Source organism: Mustelus asterias, chromosome 4 (assembly GCF_964213995.1).
Source record: "Mustelus asterias chromosome 4, sMusAst1.hap1.1, whole genome shotgun sequence".
Classification (NCBI taxonomy): Eukaryota; Metazoa; Chordata; class Chondrichthyes; order Carcharhiniformes; family Triakidae; genus Mustelus; species Mustelus asterias.
This window is the reverse complement of record NC_135804.1, coordinates 19575082-19590732: the sequence shown is the minus strand read 5'-3', so window position 1 is coordinate 19590732 and position 15651 is coordinate 19575082. Positions and strand designations below refer to the sequence as shown.

Below are 15651 nucleotides of genomic sequence, written 5' to 3'. Positions count from 1 at the left end.
ACTACTGTGCCACCATGCCACCCGACTGTAGGGATTCTATGGAAACCTGAAACAAGAACAAATAACTTTAGCATTAGACTGAAGATCATTTAGCATCTGCGAGGAGAAAAGGCAAGTTCACATTTACGGTGTAAGACTTTTCCATTTGGAAAGGGATCCTGACTTCTCAGTACAGTTGCTGAATGACCTGCTTTCTGTTACTGTGTCAGTGATGTTTCGGCAATGTCAAGGTTGGGTTTTCAAAACTTGTTGTTTGAAAAGAAGATTGAGGGATGCGTGATCAAAATCTTTAACTTATTTCTGTAGTATTATACAAATAAAGCATTGATTCGCAAACTGCAATTGTACCAGACCAAGGCCGGATTTCTCTCAACTGGAGTAACTCCCACTGGTTTTTTTTAGTGGAATCTTCAAAATGAATCTCCCACACTCTGAGCACTGCAGAGTGCCTCAGGGAGATTCACGCTGAAAATCCAGGGGTGGGGCCTATTCTCACTGGAGAGGCTGGCAGCATAGCGCTGAGCGGGCCACTGCGATCGCGCCTATCTGTCATAGCGGAGATCGGCGCATGCGCAGTAGCCCCGCACTGCCAGCCTCCCGATCGCTGGCCAGCACAGCAACCCTCCATCGCTGGCTGTACGACAGCCCCCATCCACCGATCACTGGCCCCCCGGGCACCTCCCGATGTTCCCCCCACCCCACCTCGCCACCCCAATGGCCAGCCCCGATCAGCCCCTTCCCTCCCTCTAGCACTGATCCCCAGTGCCGAGTAGCAGCAGGACAGCCTACTCACACTAATCTCCCCCCCCCCTCTGGCCCCGCCCCCTTGGCACTGTCCAATGCCCGGTGAGCAGCACCAAGGTGCCCCCCTGGGCTTTGCCCCTGGGGCAGTGCCAGGGGGCCAGGTTGGCAATGCCCAGGGGGCAATCCCCCTTACCCTCTGGGGCACTTCCATGGATCCTTTCACTCCAGCGGTGTTGGGCCGCCAGCTCCCGGCCAATTGTGCTGCTGGGAGAATGCCCCCCCACGCCCCCTGCAATATGTTTACAGATTGTTTTATCCACTGACATTGCAATTGAAGGAAAAGTGTAAGTAAATTCAATGGTTATATTCACTTCAGGTCTTGTATAAAGAAATATCTTCAAATATCCTCAACCTTTTTTCCCCAAAGTCTTAATAGCTTTATCCTCAATTTTTAATGCAGTTTTGCTTGTTAATAATTTGTATCTTTGTGACTCACTAGTTATCTCTGGGCTGCAACAATGGGCCTGGAGATTGCTGCACTTTGCCAGCACCAGATGTCTGAGTTACTTGTGTATTAGGAATTAATTCGCTGAAATGAAAGGCCTAATTAATTTAATACCCAGTCACTGCTGAATTATGAGCCTTTAGCACTCGTTAAATAACCCATATAATTCATTGCTAAACTTGGCAGCGTATCCTGCTATTTACAGACTCTATGCACATGCTTAACTGTTAAAATCAGTGTAATGATGAATTGAATTAGCAAAATGCATGCTGGAACTTGAGTTAATGTGTTGCATTCAACAATGCTGGCTGTTTCATCTCCACTTTTTCTCTCAAGTTTCTTATTGTCTGATGTGGATAGTTTACAGTTGTACATTCACAATTTGAACAGTACCACCACACTGTCATAGGCAGCTGATTGACAATATTTCTAGTCATGGTTTTACATAAAGATTCTGCATTTCAAATCTTTGACATATGGATGTATATAATTTTTTTTAATGTTATGTTTTTCTTTTCCATCTGAAGCAGGCTCTGAAGATTGGAAACATCTCTATTCTCCACAGAAGGAAGCGATCATTGATAGCTCCTCCCATATCGTTCCCTGAGAATCAAAGAGGGCCGTTCCCAAAAGTCATTGGACGGGTAAGAGTTATGGCAATTGTTTTTTTTTTGCTGATTTGCATTCATAATTATCCATCTGTTCAGTGAACCGGTAGCCCAATTCACTTTAAGCAGATTGAGTTTACATTGAACGTGACTGTATCACTAATTTGAATTCATGGGGGTAGAAGTTGTATAAATTTGAGTGTGAATCAAATAGCACCCAAGGACTGCCACACCGAAGCTGACAAACAAAATGGCCGCAGAAACTTGATCCTCTTGCGTCTCTAGGGTGTGAAGGGGATGCTGGGAGCATTAGTCCAATTGGGCCTATACCCTCTGAAGTTTAGAATGAGAGACTGAGAATGAGAATGCAAAACTTTGAAAGGCTTGGCGGGATAGACACTGAAGGATTGCTTCTCCTTGTCAGGAATCTGAACATGGGAGCACAGTCTTAGGAGAAGGGGCTGATCATTTTGTGATCAACTGTTGCAGACTGGCATATTCCGAATGTCCAGCACCGCATACTAATGGATGCGCTGAGGCAGCCAAGGCAATGGTTTAATAAGGAAAGGTCACTGTCTAAGAGGCTCCCAACATAGAAGGACTGGAAACTGTGTAAACCAACCCCCCCCACCCCAGCTACAAGAACCAGTGTAATGACATGTAATGCGGTTGTACATTGTAAATAGTAACCTGTAATGGCAAGTGTAGAAAGGCACCTCGTGTGCTGTCTTGAAAGTAAATGATCAGTTTAACTGTTATGATGTGTACTTTTCTGAATAAAGGGGAAAATGATTTGGGACTGAGATGAGAAATTTCTTCTTTCGGAATCTTTGGATTTCTTTATCGGAGAGGGGTGTGGATGCACCATCACTCAATATATTTAAAGCTTAGACAGATTTTTTATCAGTCGGAATTTGGGATACAGGGAACAAGCAGTAAAATGAAGGTGAGGCAGAAGATTAGCCATGATCGCAATGAATGATGAAGCAGGCTCAAGGGGCTGGATGGTCTACTCTTGTCTACTTATTCCTCTCTCTTTCTATTTGTATGTTCTTAAGAGGCAATGCTTGATTCAGATGAAAGTTGGTTCCATGGATGTTAGTGCTGGTCCTGTAGTAAACCCTGGAAGGGGAGGGGAACAAGAAGGTGGACAGTGGTCACGCATGATCCAGTTTAGCAAAAATTTCTGAAGTGGGTATCAGGTCAGAGTCTGGCATTTGTTTCAGGCAGGAACCTAACATATTTCCTGTGTGTTTTGGTCACGTGTTTTCAGTGACAAATATTGGCAGGTTGTGGGTCTTACTTTGTGTAGTCGGGCAAACCCAGGGAGTGTGGGCTGCAGCAGGAGAGAAATGTATGGAAAGGGTTAAATGGATAACACTGTAGTATCCACACTCACTGCAGGCAGACAGGATAAAATACAAATATCTACATCTCAGGTGGCACTAAAACAGTCACACCCCAGGTGAGATTGTTCCAAGGTCACAGCAACCATAAAAGAAATGATATCATTTATCAAGACTCCAAAAAGTCTAGAGGAACCATTGTGCCTCTGAAAACTAATCTAGTATCCGGGAGATGGGACAACGAACACCCCATCAAAATTAGTTTAACAAACACAATGCTTTGATATTGTGAACAGGTACAGAAGATGTCCAAAAAATGATTAAAAGCTAAAGAACACAAGACAATGAAACCACATAATGTAATCAAAAACAGAACTGTAACCAATTAAAAGTAACTATGATGACCTGATGTAAATGTAACACTTTGTAATGTAAAGAAAGGGGTATATGAATCTGTAAGAGCCAATGCTCAGTAAAGTAGCTCGGGAGCAAGCTGTAGTTACAGCCACGAGTTCTACTCTCCCTCATACATGTTGAATAAAGTGTTTTTTGTTGAAGTTCTACACTGTCTCGGAAGACTCAATTCATTCCCTCCTATACTTTGTGCCCAAGAAATGGATGAAGCTAAGATAAACTTCAATTGCCCTCTCCATTTCTTCTAAGGCTACAATGGGCATGAGGAATTTAACAGTTGGACCAAATAGTTAGGAAATTTGCATCTGTCGAAACAAGTAACTTTGCTGATGAAAAACATGTTCAGTTTGATCGTTTTCGTGACGATTGCAGAAGAAGCATACCCTGTGATTACTGGTGTTACATCATATATTTGTGTTCTCAGCAGCAGGCAGTAAGCTGAGTGTGGAGGACTGGTTGCCTGTAACACAGCCGTCCAGTCAAAGTCAACGGAAAAGAAAACGAGGCAGGAAGTAATGGGTGTACTATCCACAATGACAAGTTTACTGTCCATTGTGTAAGGTTCAAATCTCCCCAACATAATATAATTCAGCCTCTCAAATGTTCATGCTATGTTCTATGGCTAGCCGCATTGGTGGCATATCTTATTGCATTGGCTATAAATTTGTTTCCACCTGCCCAGCTATGTTATTTAATTCATAAATACTTAGTGGGTTACTCATGAGTGGGGAATATTTTCCATTAGTGCTGCTTCCAGCAAAATTGTAAGCTTATTCTTTCAAGACTTCCTCTACCAAGCATTCAGTTTGCAGTGCAATCTTTCTCTCATTCACTGCTCAGGCTATTATTCAGTCTTTTTGTGATCTTGGTGCATGTTTTGCATAAAGCTGGCATTTACAGACAAAACACTGCTGCTGCTGAAGTGAATTTATCCATTTCCTTAATTCAGCATTTTATTTACATAGCAGATGGTGTGTGATTTTAGAAGAAAGAGATGCATCATCAAAGACATACTTCAGTACTTACTGGAACAGAGCTGGGTTACAAACTAATTAACAACACCTTGCATTTATATAGCACCTTTAATGCAGAATAACATTCCAGAGCACTTCACAGACGTGTGTGCACGTTGAGCCAATGAAGGAGAGATAAGGAATGGTAAAGAAACATTTTAGCAAAACTAAAGGCAAAATACTGCGGATGCTGGAATCTGAAACAAAAATGGAAAATGCTGGAAAATCTCAGCAGGTCTGACAGCATCTGAGGAGAGAGAATAGAGCCAACGTTTTGAGTCTGGATGACCCTTCATCAGAGCTGAGGTCAAGGAAAATAGGACAAGATTTATACGGTGATGTGAGGAGAGGACACATTCCAATCCATTAATAGACGCTATTAGCACCATTCCCAGTCTCTATCATTAATATTTACTTTCCCTTTGTCTATGTCTTTCCATCTATTACAGCCTCCCTCCTACCCTCACAGTGTGAATCTTGTCCTATTTTCCTTGTCTTAAACTCTGACAAAGGATCATCCTGACTTGGCTCTACTCTTCCTCCACAGCTGCTGTCACACCTGCTGAGATTTTCCAACATTTTTTTGTTTTTATTTAAGCTGAAGTTTTCGCTTTGAGGAGATCAAAAATCAGGCAATGGAGGTAGATTATTCAATCCTTTGAGCCTGTTCTGTCGTCTGGTTAGATCACAGCTAGTCTGCACCTCACCTCCTTTTATCTTCATCTGCCCCATCAAATTCCTTTATTCTTTTAAGCACCTCAGTTAAATCCTTCCTCAACCTTCCAAATTCAAGAGAATACATACCATGTTTATGAATCCTGCGGCATAATTGAACCATTTTAAGCTCCAGTGTCAGTATGTGCTGTTCTCCTGCCAAGGGAATTATATATTTCCTCAGGTTTGTGGGCCAAAGATGAACACAGTGCACCAGATAGATCTCATCATGGTCTGTGCAACTGAAGCATCATTTAAAAAAAATTCCTTCTCTCCTTGAGGTGAATATTTAATTTGTTTTTTTTATTATTTTTCCCAGCTTTGTACTTATATTCCAATCTCCTTGCAATGAAGGCCAATGTGCTATCTGTCTTCCTAATTGATTGCTGCACTGTATGCTAACTTTGTGCATTCTTTGTATGAGGACACCAAAGTCTCTTTGAGCATTGACACTTACATTTTCACACTTGTAAAAAATATTCTGCTTTTCTATTCTTATGATCAAAGTGAATAGCTTCACACCTCCCTATGTAATACTCCATCTGCTATCTTGTTGCCCAATCCCTTAAACTTGTCTATATTTCTGTGCAGCCTCTCTGTGTCCGCCCCACAACTTGCCTTCCTAGCTAGCTTGATAGCATCAGTACACTTTGATACATTTCTCTCTATCTCATCATCTAAGTCATTAATATAGATTGTAAATAGCTGAGGCCTCAACACTGATCCTTGCAGGACTCCACTATTCACTGCCTGGCCACTTTAAAAAGCCCCATTTCCATCCAACATTCTCTGCTTTCACTCAATTCATGAATACTCAACCCATGCTAAAATATTCTCCATAACGAATCCTCATTTTGCCTATTAATATTTAATGTTATCAAAGTCTCTCACCATTGAGAAAATATTCCCATCCGTCTTCTTTAAATCCAATGTGATCACCTCAAATGAGGCTAAGTGAGTGCCAGTGAGGCTAAGAATAGGGAGTTAGTACAATTGAATGCTTGGCTAAAGGACTGGTCCAGGAGGGAAGGCTTCATTTTCCTAGATCAATGGGAAGTTTTCAGGAGAGGATGGCACCTGTACGAGAAGGACGGGTCACAACTAAGTTGGAAGGGCACGAATATCCTAGCTGGGAGTTTTGCTAGTGCAGTTCGGGGGGGTTTAAACTAGTATGGCAGGGGGGTAGGGATCAAAATATTAGGTCTACAAGTGTAGAGGCTGGGGACGAGCTTGGGGCTGGGACAAGGCTGGCAAAGAAGAAGAGCACTCTGGGGGAGGATGACCTGACTGGGCCTGGAGGTCTGGAGTGCTTATACTTCAATGCAAGGAGCGTAGCAGGTAAGACAGACGAACTTAGGGCCTTAATGCTCACAAGGAATTTGGATGTGGTTGCGGTGACAGAGACTTGGTTGAAAGAGGGACAGGACTGGCAGCTGAATATTCTGGGGTACAAGTGTTTTAGGCGAGACAGAGGAGGGGCCAAAAGAGGTGGGGGAGTAGTAGTATTAGTTGGAGAGCATATTACAGCGGTGCAGAGGGAGGACAATTCAGAGGGGTCGTGTAACGAGTCACTTTGGGTGGAGCTTAGAAACAGGAAGGGCGCAGTCACTATGTTGGGGGTATACTACAGGCCCCCCAACAGCCCAAGGGAAGTGGAAGAACGGATATGTCAGGAGATACTGGATAGGTGCAGGAAAAATAGGGTTGTTGTCGTGGGAGACTTCAATTTCCCTGGTATAGACTGGAAATCGCTGAGAGCTGGGACTCTGAATGGGGAGGAATTTGTAAAATGCGTACAGGAGGGTTCTTTGGAACAATATGTAGATAGCCCGACTAGAGAGGGGGCTATACTGGACCTAGTACTGGGGAATGAGCCCGGTCAGGTCTTCAAAGTTTCGGTAGAGGAACATGTAGCAAATAGTGACCACAATTCTGTTAGCTTTAGGATAGTGATGGAAAAGGATGAGTGGTGTCCCAAGGGTAAGGTGTTGGATTGGGGGAAGGCTAACTTTAGTGGGATTAGGCAGAAATTAGCAGCTCTTGATTGGGAGAGGCTGTTTGAGGGTAAATCCACATCTGGCATGTGGGAGTCTTTTAAGGAACAGTTGTTAGGGCTACAGGACAGGCATGTGCCTGTTAAAAAGAAGGATAGGAAGGGTAGAATTCGAGAACCGTGGATAACCAGGGAAATTGAGGGACTGGTCAAAAAGAAAAGAGAGGCGTATGTTAGGTCCAGGCAGCTAAAAACGGAGGGAGCTCTGGAGGAGTACAAAGAAAGTAGGAAAGAACTCAAACGGGGAATTAGAAGGGCAAAAAGGGGTCACGAAATGTCCTTGGCAGACAGGATTAAGGAGAATCCCAAGGCATTTTATTCATACGTTAGGAACAAAAGGGTTGTCAGGGAAAAAATCAGACCTCTCAGGGACAAAAGTGGGGACTTATGCTTGGAGCCCAAAGAAGTAGGGGAGATCCTAAATGAATACTTTGCGTCGGTATTCACAAAGGAGAGGGATGTGTTGACTGGGAGTGTCTCGGAGGGGAGTGTTGAACCGTTGGAGAAAATCTCCATTACAAGGGAGGAAGTGTTAGGTTTGTTAGAGAATATAAAGACTGACAAATCCCCAGGGCCTGATGGAATCTATCCAAGGCTGCTCAGGGAGACAAGAGATGAAATCACTGGGCCTCTGACACAAATTTTTGTCTCTTCACTGGACGCAGGTGAGGTCCCAGAGGATTGGAGGATAGCTAATGTGGTCCTGTTATTTAAGAAGGGTAGGAAGGATAACCCGGGTAATTATAGGCCGGTGAGCTTGACGTCCGTGGTGGGGAAGTTGTTGGAGAAGATTCTTAGAGATAGGATGTATGCGCATTTAGAAAGGAATAAACTCATTAACGATAGTCAGCATGGTTTTGTGAGAGGGAGGTCATGCCTCACTAACCTGGTGGAGTTTTTTGAAGAAGTGACCAGAATGGTTGACGAGGGAAGGGCCGTGGATGTCGTCTATATAGACTTTAGTAAAGCGTTTGACAAAGTCCCTCATGGTAGGCTGGTGAAAAAGGTTGGATCTCATGGAATAAAGGGGGAGGTGGCTAGATGGGTGGAGAACTGGCTTGGTCACAGAAGACAGAGGGTGGTAGTGGAAGGGTCTTTTTCCGGCTGGAGGCCTGTGACTAGTGGTGTTCCGCAGGGCTCTGTATTGGGACCTCTGCTGTTTGTGATTTATATAAACGATCTGGAAGAAGGTGTAACTGGGGTGATCAGTAAGTTTGCGGACGACACAAAATTGGCAGGACTTGCAGATAGTGAGGAGCATTGTCAGAAGCTACAGAAGGATATAGATAGGCTGGAAATTTGGGCAAAGAAATGGCAGATGGAGTTCAATCCTGATAAATGCGAAGTGATGCATTTTGGTAGAAATAATGTTGGGAGGAGCTATACGATAAATGGCAGGGTGTAGATACACAGAGGGACCTGGGTGTGCAAGTCCCCAGATCCTTGAAGGTGACGTCACAGGTGGAGAAGGTGGTGAAGAAGGCATATGGCATGCTTGCCTTTATAGGACGGGGCATAGAGTATAAAAGTTGGGGTCTGATGTTGCAGATGTATAGAACGTTGGTTCGGCCGCATTTGGAATACTGCGTCCAGTTCTGGTCGCCACACTACCAGAAGGACGTGGAGGCTTTGGAGAGAGTACAGAGGAGGTTTACCAGGATGTTGCCTGGTATGGAGGGGCTTAGTTATGAGGAGAGATTGGGTAAACTGGGGTTGTTCTCCCTGGAAAGGCGGAGGATGAGGGGAGACTTAATAGAGGTGTATAAAATTATGAAAGTCATAGATAGGGTGAACGGTGGGAAGCTTTTCCCCAGGTCGGTGGTGACGTTCACGAGGGGTCATAGGTTCAAGGTGAAGGGGGGGAGGTTTAACACAGATATCAGAAGGACATATTTTACACAGAGGGTGGTGGGGGCCTGGAATGCGCTGCCAGGCAAGGTGGTGGAGGCGGACACACTGGGAACGTTTAAGACTTATCTAGATAGCCATATGAACGGAGTGGGAATGGAGGGATACAAAAGAATGGTCTAGTTTGGACCAGGGAGCGGCTTGGAGGGCCGAAGGGCCTGTTCCTGTGCTGTATTGTTCTTTGTTCTTTGTTCTCTCTGTTCTTTGTTCAAATGGAGAAATAGAAAGGCAGAAGGAGATAACGAGGAAATGGGACTGATGTGGCTTACACGGATCCTCAAATAGTACGGCATGACGTGAGGGATGATATGTAAATGAATGTTGGCAAACTTATTCATTGGCCGGTATTTTGTGACCTTGCTTGGGTGAGGCTCATAAAATCTCACCCGAGGCCAATGGAGAATTCCGTCCGCAAGCTGCGCCAGTGCGGTAGTGGTGGTAAAATACCGGCTATTGTCTGTTGCATTGCAAAGTTCACGCCTTACAATGTATTGTCATATTTTAGTGCCAAAGTTTTTTTTCCATATCTCAATTTTTACCCTCTTTTCTGAATGCTAGAGTATGGTTCCATGTACCTCCAATAACCTAGCCACCCTTTAAGTGTGAGCTTGAGAGAGTTAGCATTAGCAAACTGGTTCAAGGGAGAAAGACATCATTGCCTGGATTAAATCTGTCCGTGTGGAAAGGAAAAAATGTCCCTGAGTGGGTTTTGTGTAACAAAATTCTATACCTATTTATATAGAACATGCTTTTGATCTTGGTATGCATGACGCACAGAAGAAGTCTCCCCTCCAAAGCCTGACATCCACTAATTGGCATATTCCAGAAGGGTGTGTTGGACAGCAATTCGGAGCCGTAACCAGCCTGGCTGGCCCAAAGAGCAAAGATCAATTGTAAAATCTCTGTTATTGCCAGCCGGTAATCAGTTAAGTCTGCATAAATTGCCGTTTAGCTATATGGAGCAAAATACCCTAACATTCCCTTTCACGCTGAACTAGCCTCTCATCAATGAAGAGAAGCTGAATTGTTATTTTCAATTCTCTGACCACAATAGGTGCAGAAGCAGATTAATGCTATAATAGTCAGATAGGTTTTCAACTTATCGCCCACATGGTAAACTGCTGATCTACTAAACTGCCTAATTTTCATCTCCATTGAAAATCTGCTCCCACTTCGCTGCAATCTGTCTCAAATAATATCTTCTGTTTAATCAGAGCGTGGTGTTATTGTAGTAGAAGTTAGGAATGATCAGTGAAGCAGTTAAAATCCATTCAGTGTAAAAGCCATTGTCACATTTTTAGGCATTTTCGATGACTTCCCAGCTTCAAACCTTTTCAAAGCGAAGCATAGAAAGGGGGCAATCACAGCGAACAGAGTAATGCTGCACTTGAAGAATAGCAGAATTCACTTTACAAGATGGATTTTGCATTATTGTTCACTGAATAATATTGCGTTTGAGATAAGATGAAGCAGAACAAAAGCAATTTGCCTGCCACTTGATTGGTGTTTGAACTTTGAGCTGTGCATTGATACTACAGTTTGTATTTTGTTTACTTATTATTTATTCTAGTTTGGCTGAGAAGTGGAAAATGATTGCACCACTTAGTGAGGCTGCAAAGAATTGTCAAGCTGAAGCCATCTCTCAGCAGTTGCTTTGTCTTGGAATTGCAATTTGGTCTTTGCACCAACTACATCCCCCTTTGGCTGGGAGTAAAGTACATTTTCACAATATTTACATTTCCTCTCCTGATTCCGTTCAAGTGCTAACGGATGTTATTGAGATTCCAGCTTAATATAAGTATTTCATTTTGCGCAGCGATGGCAGTAGATTCTTATTGAGGCCATTTGTACTCTCCCCGTTCACAACTGAGCTAAACGCTGCACATCACACCCACTATAGCAGGCAATTTTTTAACAGAGGAGAAAATCCAAACATGGAATTAACAGTTCATGTTCATTGAACTCTTTGCATCATTGATTTTGATTGTTCCAGGTGTACTGTATAAAGTTTAATACTCGCAACGATCGTGGAGGAGGTGTTGTTGCCTATCCTTACTGATTGCGGTCTGTGGGTTAGGAAGTCCAAGATCCAGTTGCAGAGGGAAGAGCCGAGCCCCAGGCCACAAAGTTTGGAGATGAGTTTTGTAAGAATAATGGTGTTGAAGGCTAAGTGCAGTCAATAGATTTGATTTGATTTATTATTGTCACACGTATTAGTATACAGTGAAAAGTATTGTTTCTTGCGTGCTATACAGACAAAGCAAACCGTTCATCGAGAAGGAAAGGAGAGAATGCAGAATGTAGTGTTACAGTCATAACTAGGGTGTAGAGGAAGATCAACTTAATGTGAGGTAGGTCCATTCAAAAGTCTGACAGCAGCAGGGAAGGAGCTGTTCTTGATTGGTACGTGTCCTCAGACTTTTGTATCTTTTTCCCGAGGGAAGAAGGTGGAAGAGAGAATGTCTAGGGTGTGTGGGGTCCTTAATTATGCTCCTGCTTTTCTGAGGCAGCGGAAAGTGTAGACAGAGTCAATGGATGGGAGACTGGTTTGCGTGATGGATTGGGCTGCATTCATGATCTTTTGTGGTTAATAGGAGTCTGACTGTTGAGCTATAGGAGTCTGTCTTTGTTATGTGGGTATTCCAAGATTGAGTGTAGGGCCGGGGCGATGGCATCTGCTGCGGACCTGTTGCGGCCATAGGTGAACTGAAGTGGATCCAGGTAATCTGGAAGGATGGAATTGATTCGTGTCATAATGAACCTTTTGAAGCACTTCATAATGATGAACGTCAGAGCCACCAGCTGATACTCATTAAGGCACACTGCTGGCTTTTCTTTGGTATCGGGATGATGGTCATTTACTTGAGGCAGATAGAGACCTCAAATTGGTGTTAAGAGATGTTAAAGAATAACCCCCATCTTGTCCACGCCGGGTCTGAGTGCTCATCTAGGTACCCCATCCGGGCCAGTCGCTTTCCGTGGGTTGACTTTCGAGAAGGCTGCCCTGATGTCTGCGGTGCTGACCTCGGACACTGGTTCGGCTGAGTCTTCCGGGGTGGAGGGCCTGCTGCTAGCCTGGGACTCTAGTTTGGTCTGCTACTGTCTTTTGGCATCTTTGATGGATCTCCATAAATCATATCTGGATTTCTTGTGTAGGCCAGGGTTGTGTTCCTAGTCAACTAACTCTCATAGTAGATTAGTTCAGATCTGTGTTGTTCTCTCTGACATTCTGGGGAATCTTACTGTAGCTGTCCTCCTAAACATCTAAAACATGCTGAATTTGTGGCCTCTATGGGCATGGATTATTGATTTTGAAATTTCAGCAAATATTCATTCCCATTTGCAAACAATGATTACGTATGATTTAATTAACAATCGCCCCTTCAGTATACTCGAGGATCATGAGTCTAGAGACAGTCCAATAATTTTAAGCATCAAACTGGAGGCCTCATGTCAATAACTTTGTTATCTGAAAATGCTTGAGACTCTAGTACTGTACATACTGAGAGCCTTTTTACACAAGTCAACATAGCACCAAATGTAAGATTTATTTTCAAAAATAAGACATTTCATTCCACAAATGTCTGCAACGATATTAATCATTGAAGTAATAAGAGTAGTGTTCATTATTAATGTTGCAAGCCAGTGGCTAGAATTTTCCCATTTTGGGATTAAGTCCTGTGGTGGGGGAAGAAACATGGAAGCGCACTGAGCTAGCCAGCCCAGGAAAAATTTTGGAGGCAGCCATAGGGGCTGCCAGATGCGTTGGCAGACTGTTTTAAAGGTCCACCTCGATGCAGTGGGGCTTTATCCCAGTTAAAGTAAAAACAAAAAGACACTCCAGCCCTCAACCTTCATGCCCCCTCATCCTCCAAACATTTCCCCATGCCACCTTGTGCTCCCCATCCACTCACTGTGGCTCCTCATGCCTCCTATGTCAAGCTATGCCTATCCACCACTATGGCCCTCCGGCTTCCCATGCCAAACTATGGTGCTCCCATGGCCACCATTGATCCACTATGTACTGTATAGCACCAACAAACCCTATAGTGAGAGTGGGATGTGTAAAAAAAAAGTTTTAAAAATGTAATTTATTTTTCCAACTCAAATTTTCCAATATTTCACAAATATTGGAAAAAAGAAGTAATTTCACTACAAACCAATAAAAATGTCAATCATCTGGACTCTTTGGAGTATCAAAAACAAAAGCAACAAACTCTTGAAATCAGTTAAAGTAGTGTAATCAAACTTACAGCAGAGATTGGAGAACCTGAACTCTCAACAAAACAATGCATTCCTTCTCCCACCAGTGTTTCAACAACAGTAATAGTTATCTGGGCTGTCAGCCAGGCATAGAAAATTATTATACGTGTTGAAACAGCTATGTCCCAGCTAAAGCAGTGTTTCATTGACAACTCTGGCTCTCTGTTCTGTTGGCAATTTCACAATGTTAGTTTACACAATGTTAAGTGGTTTCAAGCATTTTTAGTTCATGTTATTAATTCTTTAAAGGGCCGAGGTAATTTACACCCTGCAGATAGTGAAATAATCTTCCTCAAAGAAGGAAAAGGTTGTGAATAAATTACTCTTTTTAAAACATTTTTATACATCCAACTGTCACCATAGGGTTCCTTGGTTCTACGCAGTGTATGGTGGCCAATGGGAGGTTTAGTAGCTTGGCATAGGGCCCACAGAGTGTGAACAGAAGAGCAGTGCTTGACATATGGAGTGTGTGTTGAGGCTTTTTGGAACTTGCAATTTTGAAGGTCCCTCCATGCAGAAAAGGGTTGATGATTCCTGTGAGGTGCTGTAAGCTGCGCCTCTTTATTCCGACTTTGTTCCGAATTGCAGAGGGATGGGGAGGACTATCTCCACAATGGAACTGGCCATGTCAGGAATGCTGGATTTGGACTTTTGACAGGAATTAGCCCGTAGCCTTTAAAGGCACTCTGAAAAAAAATCAGACAGCCCGGGAATATGGTTCGGAATCCTGGAATCTCGACCTACCTGGCATTTCTAAAGGGCTCTCAAGTCATTCCAACTTGGTGAAAATCTAGATTAATATTCTTTCTGATTTGAGTTGGAATTATGGCATGGCTCTTGAAATTCTCTTTTCTGACAATTTATTAAAAATCTCAACAAATAAAAACCTTAATTTTATTTGGTGCCTAATGCAATAAAATGTCCCACGGCACTTTGTCAAAGTTTTATGTTACATTTGACATTGAGTCACAAAGGAGATATTGGGGCGAATTTTCCCATTCTTCCCACCACGGGAATCATTGCAGGTGAGGGGTGGACCATGGAAAGGTCCGTTGACCTTGGGGGGGATTTTCCAGTTTTGGGGTGAGCACAGCTGGAAAATCCCACCCATTAACTCAAATGACAAAAGGCTTGTTCAAAGGTGAAACACCATTCAAGAGGAGGAAAGATAGGAAAATAGGTGGAGATGTTTGGGGAGGGAATTCCAGAGCTTTGATTCTAGGCAGGCGAAGGCATGGTTGCCAATGGCGGAATGATTAAAATTGAAAATGCTCATGAGGGCAGAAGTAGGTGGGCACAGAGTTGTTAGGGGAATTGTAGGGCTGATGTAGAAGAGCAGCAAGGCCATGGAGTGACTTGCAAACAAGGAATGAGAATTTTCAAATTGAGGTGATGCTTGACTGGTAACTAGTGCAAAAGAGTGAGCACAGGAGAGATGGGTAAACCTGACTTGGTGCAAGTTATAAAATGGGCAGTGGTGTCCTGAATGATCACAAAGTTGCACTGTGCAGAGAGTGGGATCATGGTTAGAACTAAACAGCATGGATGAACAGATAAGCTGAGGCAAGGTTAAAGATGCTGTAATGGATGTGGAATTGCGTGGTCCAAGCAATGGCATAGAAGTTTGTGAGGAAACCTACCTCAAGGTCAACTATAGCATCAAGTTTATAAGAGAGAAGTACAATTTCGGACTATGCCACCCTTGGGCAATATGTAAATGAGGAATTGGAGGTGACCAAATGGGGGACAAACATGACAACGGAGATCTTTGGGGGACAGGCATAATAATGGTGAAGGAGAAGGAAGAGGAATCATTGCAGGTGATACTCTGGCTACGACCATATAGATGTGAATGAAACCAGGCAAGCGCAGTTCCAACTCACTGTACAATGATGGACAGTTGATGGTGCAAAATTATGTCATCAACTGTATGAAAGGCAGTACAGAGGACAAGGAGGGTGAGGAGGGAAAGTCTACCTTTGTCACAGTCATATAAGATGTCATTTGTGACTTTAAGAGCTGTGAGCCACAGAAAACCAAAATCGATAGAGGAAAAGGGCCAGCAGATTGGAGAGCCAGCATG

The 15651-nt window shown here is 43.4% G+C and overlaps 1 protein-coding gene across 2 annotated transcripts in view; it reads left to right on the top strand.

Moving 5' to 3' along the window:
• cdh13 (cadherin 13, H-cadherin (heart)) overlaps positions 1 to 15651 on the top strand; it is a 1022665-nt gene that overhangs the window by 337975 nt on the left and 669039 nt on the right. Inside the window, exon 4 of one of the 2 annotated variants that reach the window (XM_078210633.1) lies at positions 1777 to 1893. In XM_078210633.1, the coding sequence (XP_078066759.1) occupies positions 1777 to 1893 (117 nt within the window). The remainder of the gene's footprint in view (positions 1 to 1776; positions 1894 to 15651) is intronic. The other variant, XM_078210635.1, reaches the window with a different exon arrangement.